The sequence below is a fragment of the Megalopta genalis genome, chromosome 14 (genome assembly GCF_051020955.1).
Source record: "Megalopta genalis isolate 19385.01 chromosome 14, iyMegGena1_principal, whole genome shotgun sequence".
In the NCBI taxonomy this organism is placed as follows: domain Eukaryota; kingdom Metazoa; phylum Arthropoda; class Insecta; order Hymenoptera; family Halictidae; genus Megalopta; species Megalopta genalis.
The window spans coordinates 4,687-12,848 of record NC_135026.1 but is presented as its reverse complement, the minus strand read 5'-3'; the positions used below and the strand labels follow the sequence as shown (position 1 = coordinate 12,848).

Here is an 8,162-nt window from a genome sequence, read left to right as displayed (position 1 = left end):
GCGGCCTAGGGCGCTGGCGAGTAGCGGGGGAGCCACGGGAACTCTCAAAGAACACAACCGCGGCTCCCCCTCGCCTGGCCGGCCACCAGGATGGAATGGCGGTGGCCGGCCGCGTCCCGGGGGGGAGATTAATCCTCCCCCCATAAATCATCTTGATTCGGCGGTGCGGGGGACCGCACCCCACACCGCCTCGTCCTCCCAATATGGTGAGGACAGCTTCAGTTGGGGGGGGGGGGGGTGGCGGGCGGCGGGCAATTAAACCAGTAATCTGGTACACCCGCCGCCCGCCTATTATCAGCTGCTCGGGGGGGCTCTAGGCGTGGGCGCACACGCCGCACCCCCGCTCGCGGCGACCCCGCTCGGCAGCCTCCTTCTGCAGCATCACCTCTTCGCAAAAGGCGATGGCTGCCGCCCATTTTCTCGGGCTCTCCAGCATGGCCCCAACTAAGCTGGAGAGAGCGAGATCGCGACCAACTTCCCGTCTTAGGACTCGGCGCAGCACTGAAAAGGCGGGGCATACCTCCAGTGTATGCTGCGCCGAGTACCTATGTGCATACTGCTATGAAGACTTGGACAGCAATTTAAAAGAACAATTTGAACTAATCGAATGGAATCTTGCCATCACTTCCTCTGACGGACTTCTACACCTCAGCGAATGCAACAATTGCCTCGCTCCCCTAGTGAACGTGAAATGTGCATCCCAGTGTCCCCAGTGCATCGAGACTCACTTTGAACTAACCTATGAACAATGGGTGTACGTCTCGTCGGGTTATTCAATAGATAGCGAACTCATAACAGATTTTGATGATGGACATTAAATTTACTACTATCATACTACTGCAACATTTTAATTCTAAGTTCATATGATTAAATAAGTAAACTTAACAAATTTGTAAAAGAAAGGGTATAAAAAAAATATATATATATATAAACATTTGATTCCAGATGTTAACTATTTGGTTAATACTTTGATATGTTCGAACCAGTTGGGCCGTCATCGGATATGATTGCAGCGGCAATAACCTGAATATCACCACGGTATCCCTCAATGAAATTGGCGATTGCAATAACGAACAAATAACCACAAAAACGGAACAAACGTACATTCAACTGCTACAGCTGTCAGAATTCAACTATATAGACGTCATACAATGTAAAGTGGAAATAGCAAGAACCATACACTACTGCGGCATGCACTCACATATCTCCGCAGTGCAAAATGGCATCAACCAATACCTGGAAGCAACAACCGAAGAAGAGTGCAACCAAATGCACCAATTTGGAATATTTCACACAGGAAGGAATACTTTCCTATATGGATTAAAAACTAATACCACGGTAACTCGACCCTTCACAATGGCGGGTAAACTAAATATTGATGGAACCTGTCACGGAGCAGACTTCTCGGACCCATACGGGTCATGGGAGAATGTTGTAGTACAAGCTACTGTTACAATAACTATACGAACATCCTCTGTTCCAGTTGGTCTAGAGGCAAACAAAATCATTTTAAAATCAGGAACAATCTGTGGCTTTCAGAGTGGCACATGTCTTGACAACGAAGATGGTTATACCTATTGGAAACCATTCCCAGTTTCAACCTGCAAATTTGACCAATACGATGTGCTGTATGAAGGACTGGCCTCAAAAATTACGGAAACATTAAATCAACAAGCAACCCCATCTGTATTCGTACTCACAACCAAGGAAATCACGTTCGCATTTACCAAAACAGGCGAAATGCCTATTTGTGGATACACGCTGTTCCAAACTGAACACCCAAAACTCTTTATCCTGGAAACAAACAAAGGAAACACGTTCACAACGACGAAGAGGACACGTGTAGAGAATTTCGACATTTTTACGTATATCAACTCTAAATTCGTATACATTGAGAAACACATAAAAACACAGATGACCACCCTTTATCGGAATTTGCTAAAGCAAAAATGCGATCTAGAAAAGCAAGTTCTAACAAACGCATTAACCTTGGCTACATTAAAACCAGATGAATTTGCCCAAACAGTAACCAAATTGCCCGGACATATGGCACTGGTTGCTGGAGAAGTGATTCACATTATAAAATGCATTCCAGTGAATGTACAAGTAAGACACGCCCAAGAATGCTATAACGAGTTACCAGTTACTCACAATAACCGCACGATGTTCTTAACACCCAAAACACGAATACTCTCTAACCATGGCACGCAGAGAGATTGCAGCCATGTGTTGCCTGTCATGTACGAAATTGATCAGTCTTGGCATAAATTGTTACCTAGGCCAACGGAGACAATTGCTCCACAAGTCCTACAACCACTAAAAGAACCAATTTGGCGTTATATCAACCCATTGAACCTAGCCACAAGCGGCATATACACTCAAAAAGACTTGAATAACTTAAGGGATCATATCATGTTCCCGGCAGAAAAAGCAGCAATAATAAATTCAATGGCACGCACAATCACAGGAAAAAACGTTCCAAGCGGAACCTTGTCTATCATGGATATGATAAATGAGGACACATTAAATCAAATAGCCGAGAATGCAGCAACCAAATTTTAGAACGGATTCCTGCGCTTCGGATCCGTTAGCGCTGGACTGATTGGTATTTTTATTATATTCAAAATATTTAAAACAATAGTGGATACGATAATACAAGGCTATCAGATACATTCTACGTATGGTTGCGGCTTTCATCTATGCGGAGCAGCATGGAGTTCAATCACACACCTCCTTCTTCACCGTGCCAGCGAGCATAAATATCAAGTCGATGTGGGCAATGATCCAGGGCCCACCAGCGTAGATTGCCAAACACAAACAAGCAGACCCGATATCGCCGAACGCCGAGCTGCCATACGAAACCTGGAACAAATTTCTCTTAGAAATTTGCTATCTAAGGGGGAAGGTGTCACGTCCCGCGACTAAAGCGTTATTGTAAAGTCGGGTCGAGCGCCGGGCTCTCGCAAAATTTTGAAAAATGGTGTCAAATTACATCGCAATTTGACACCATTTGAGCGCTCGGCCCTTCAATTTAAAAATTCGAAAATGATCACTAAACTAAAGGGAATCAAAACTAAAAGTGTCAAAAACGTAACATTTCCCGAATATACCATACCGCTTTTAAAAATAGAACTGTAAAACTCACCACGAACGAGAATCACAGCTCGCCGAATAAAAACTCAAACGAAGAAACACTCGTAGACACGGAAAATCAAAAACTAATAATGAACGAACTGTGATTGCACTCGCGACTGGTCTTAGCCAATACTATCGTACCGCACTGTCTAGAACCTAAGACTCAACTGACGCGATGGCCGAGCAAACATCGCCATCCCCGCCAGCGAGTGTCCCCACTCAGCCGTTGTAGCGATGGCAATACTCTGGTGGGAAACGCGAAGCAGAAGTTGGCACACGGACCGTACGTGACTGCGATAAGGACCGGCGCGCCAGCGAACAAGGAAAGGAATGCAGCGAGAAGATGCACATAGACTCGGTCTCACCGAAGCATACGTGACTGCGATAAGGACCGGCGCGCCAGCGGATGCAGATAGGAAAGGTACGCAGCGAGAAGAGGCACGTAGACTCGGTCCCGCCGAAGCGTACGTGACTGCGATAAGGACCGGCGCGCCAGCGGATGCAGATAGGAATGGAATGCAGCGAGACAGGCCTCGAAGACTCAGTCCCATGCAGCGGACGTGACTGCGATAACAGTCGGCACACCTGCAAAATCAAGATGGGAATGGAATGCAGCGGGACAGGCTGCGAAGACGCAGTCACACGGGAACCCCCACCGGTCTGACCACTGGCCGCACCGTATAAAAACACAGGCGAGGTCCACAGAAGTCAGTCTACCAAACACAGTGGCCAAAGAGTCTACCGAACACGAGTCTACCGTACACAAGTTTATCGAACACCAGTCTACCGAACAGTTTATCGAAAATAATAATTCAACTAACGTCGCATAACATACGCTAAGGTACTTATAAAAAAACATTGTAAAACTCAGTGCATGGTTCTTAGTTCTAACACCGAGTTTATATTATTTTAAAATTAGTTCATTGCTTAAAAATAATTCAACCCGCATTCGAACGTTTCGATTTTATTACTATACTCAATATTAACCAAGTGTGATTCCTATTATTATTTACCTCTCTGGATTGGCACTTACTCTGCGTCCAAGCGACGCTTATATTTTCCAACCCTCTCTGCGCCCAAGCGACGCTTATACGTGCCGACCTAGCTGCGTCCAAGCGACGCTTATACTTTCCAACCCTCTCTGCGTCCAAGTGACGCTTAAAGTTCATAATTCTGAGAGAATAATAATAATAGTAATCCAAAATATATACATATTTTTAATGAATAAAATAATAATCTTTAGATGAATGGTTCCAAGAAACATGCGAATAATAAACGTCGAGGGGGACGCAAAACTAGAGCCATCCGACGAATCCGCGCACTCCAACGGGAATTTAGCGTAAAATACGAACAAAGGCTCCGTGATATAGGGAGAGTGCTGGTAGAAGTATCCCTAAGGCCTGATCCGTTCCCAGACTCTCTCCCGTCGGTAGAAGCTTATGATCCAGTATCGGATAAAGACCGGGCGAACTACGACGAATTAGAGAAACTGTCCGCCGACGAGAATTATCGCGACCCCGATTGGGACCCGGAAGATTTTAATGCAAATTTGTTAAATATATATTCACTCGTTTCAATAAACCTATACACTAATATCTTGGATGAGTGGTAAAACAATTTATTTACCTTCAATTTCCCGAACTGCAACCGGTGTATGCAGGTAGGTTCGAAACTGCGAACAATCCATTTAATCATTCATTCAATACCAACGATCGTAACAAACGATTTATCTTCAATATCATGCGAAACACACGATTTCGACACAAATTCGTGCGAAATACGCCATTTTCAAGAAACGAATAAGCTTCAAATGATGCGAAATGAACATTTAAGCTTCAAATTCATGCGAATTGCACGATTTAGCCTCATATCCACGCGAAACAAACGATTTATCTTCAATATCATGCGAAACACGCGATTTCGACTCAAATTCGTGCGAAATACGCGATTTTCAAGAAACGAATAAGCTTCAAATCATGCGAAATGAACATTTTAGCTTCAAAGTCATGCGAATTACACGATTAAGCCTCAAATACAAGCGAAACAAACGATTTATCTTCAATGTCATGCGAAACACACGATTCCGACACAAATTCGTGCGAAGTACGCCATTTTCAAGAAACGAATAAGCTTCAAATCATGCGAAATGAACATTTAAGCTTCAAATTCATGCGAATTACACGATTTAGCCTCAAATCCACGCGACACAAACGATTTATCTTCAATATCATGCGAAACACGCGATTTCGACTCAAATTCGTGCGAAATACGCAATTTCAAGAAATGAATAAGCTTCAAATCATGCGAAATGAACAATTTAGCTTCAAATTCATGCGAATTACACGAATTAGCTTCAAATCCACCCGGATACAAACGATTTAACTTCAATATCATGCGAAACACTAGATTTAGACTCAAATTCGTGCGAAATACGCCATTTTCAAGAAATGAATAAGCTTCAAATCATGCGAAATGATCATTTAAGCTTCAAATTCATGCGAAATACACGAATTAGCTTTAAATCCATGCGAAACAAACGATTAATCTTCAATATCATGCGAAACACGCGATTTCGACTCAAATTCGTGCGAAATACGCGATTCTCAAGAAACGAATAAGCTTCAAATCATGCGAAATGAACATTTTAGCTTCAAGTTCATGTGAATTACACGATTAAGCCTCAAATACACGCGAAACAAACGATTTATCTTGAATATCATGCGAAACACACGATTTCGACTCAAATTCGTGCGAAATACGCGATTTTCAAGAGATGAATAAGCTTCAAATCATGCGAAATGAACATTTAAGCTTCAAATTCATGTGAAATACACGAATTAGCTTTAAATCCATGCGAAACAAACGATTAATCTTCAATATCATGCGAAACACGCGATTTCGACTCAAATTCGTGCGAAATACGCGATTTTCATGAGATGAATAAGCTTCAAATCATGCGAAATGAACAATTTAGCTTCAAATTCATGCGAATTACACGATTAAGCCTCAAATACACGCGAAAGAAACGATTTATCTTCAATATCATGCGAAACACACGATTTCGACTCAAATTCGTGCGAAATACGCGATTTTCAAGAGATGAATAAGCTTCAAATCATGCGAAATGAACAATTTAGTTTCAAATTCATGCGAAATACACGAATTAGCTTCAAATCTACGCGAAACAAACGATTTATCTTCAATATCATGCGAAACACACGATTTCGACACAAATTCGTGCGAAATACGCTATTATCAAGAAACGAATAAGCTTCAAATCATGCGAAATGAACATTTAAGCTTCAAATTCATGTGAAATACACGAATTAGCTTTAAATCCATGCGAAACAAACGATTAATCTTCAATATCATGCGAAACACGCGATTTCGACTCAAATTCGTGCGAAATACGCGATTCTCAAGAAACGAATAAGCTTCAAATCATGCGAAATGAACATTTTAGCTTCAAGTTCATGTGAATTACACGATTAAGCCTCAAATACACGCGAAACAAACGATTTATCTTCAATATCATGCGAAACACGCGATTCCGACACAAATTCGTGAGATATACGCCATTTTCAAGAAACGAATAAGCTTCAAATCATGCGAAATGAACAATTTAGCTTCAAATTCATGCGAAATACACGAATTAGCTTCAAATCCACGCGAAACAAACGATTTATCTTCAATATCATGCGAAACATGCGATTTCGACACAAATTCGTGCGAAATACGCCATTTTCAAGAAACGAATAAGCTTCAAATTATGCGAAATGAACATTTAAGCTTCAAATTAATGCGAATTGCACGATTTAGCCTCATATCCACGCGAAACAAACGATTTATCTTCAATATCATGCGAAACACACGATTCCGACACAAATTCGTGCGAAATACGCCATTTTCAAGAAACGAATAACCTTCAAATGATGCGAAAAGAACATTTAAGCTTCAAATTCATGCAAATTGCACGATTTAGCCTCAAATCCACGCGAAACAAACGATTTATCTTCAATATCATGCGAAACACACGATTTCGACACAAATTCGTGCGAAATAAGCGATTTTCAAGAAACGAATAAGCTTCAATTCATGCGAAATGAACATTTAAGCTTCAAATTCATGCGAATTGCACGATTTAGCCTCAAATCCACGCGAAACAAACGATTTATCTTCAATATCATGCGAAGCACACGATTTCGACACAAATTCGTGCGAAATACGACATTTTCAAGGAACGAATAAGCTTCAAATCATGCGAAATGAACATTTAAGATTCAAATTTATGTGAAATACACGAATTAGCTTTAAATCCGTGCGAAACAAACGATTTATCTTCAATATCATGCGAAACACGCGATTTCGACTCAAATTCGTGCGAAATACACGATTTTCAAGAGATGAATAAGCTTCAAATCATGCGAAATGAACATTTTAGCTTCAAGTTCATGTGAATTACACGATCAAGCCTCAAATACACGCGAAACAAACGATTTATCTTCAATATCATGCGAAACACGCGATTTCGACTCAAATTCGTTCGAAATACGTCATTTTCAAGAAACGAATAAGCTTCAAATGATGCGAAATGAACATTTAAGCTTCAAATTCATGCGAATTGCACGATTTAGCCTCATATCACGCGAAACAAACGATTTATCTTCAATATCATGCGAAACACGCGATTTCGACTCAAATTCGTGCGAAATACGCCATTTTCAAGAAACGAATAAGCTTCAAATCATGCGAAATGAACAATTTAGCTTCAAATTCCTGCGAATTACACGGTTTAGCCTCAAATCCACGCGAAACAAACGATTTATCTTCAATATCATGCGAAACACGCGATTTCGACTCAAATTCGTGCGAAATACGCCATTTTCAAGAAACGAATAAGCTTCAAATGATGCGAAATGAACATTTAAGCTTCAAATTCATGCGAAATACACGAATTAGCTTCAAATCCACGCGAATACAAACGATTTATCTTCAATATCATGCGAAACACACGATTCCGACCCAAA

The 8,162-nt window shown here is 41.4% G+C and overlaps 1 protein-coding gene across 1 annotated transcript; it reads left to right on the top strand.

The window, feature by feature from the left end:
• The first annotated feature begins 945 nt into the window (after nucleotides 1-945).
• LOC143260550 (uncharacterized) lies at nucleotides 946-2,925 on the top strand. Its single transcript, XM_076526353.1, is given in 1 exon segment — nucleotides 946-2,925. A coding segment is annotated over 1 exon segment (1,980 nt).
• Nucleotides 2,926-8,162: the final 5,237 nt, after the last annotated feature.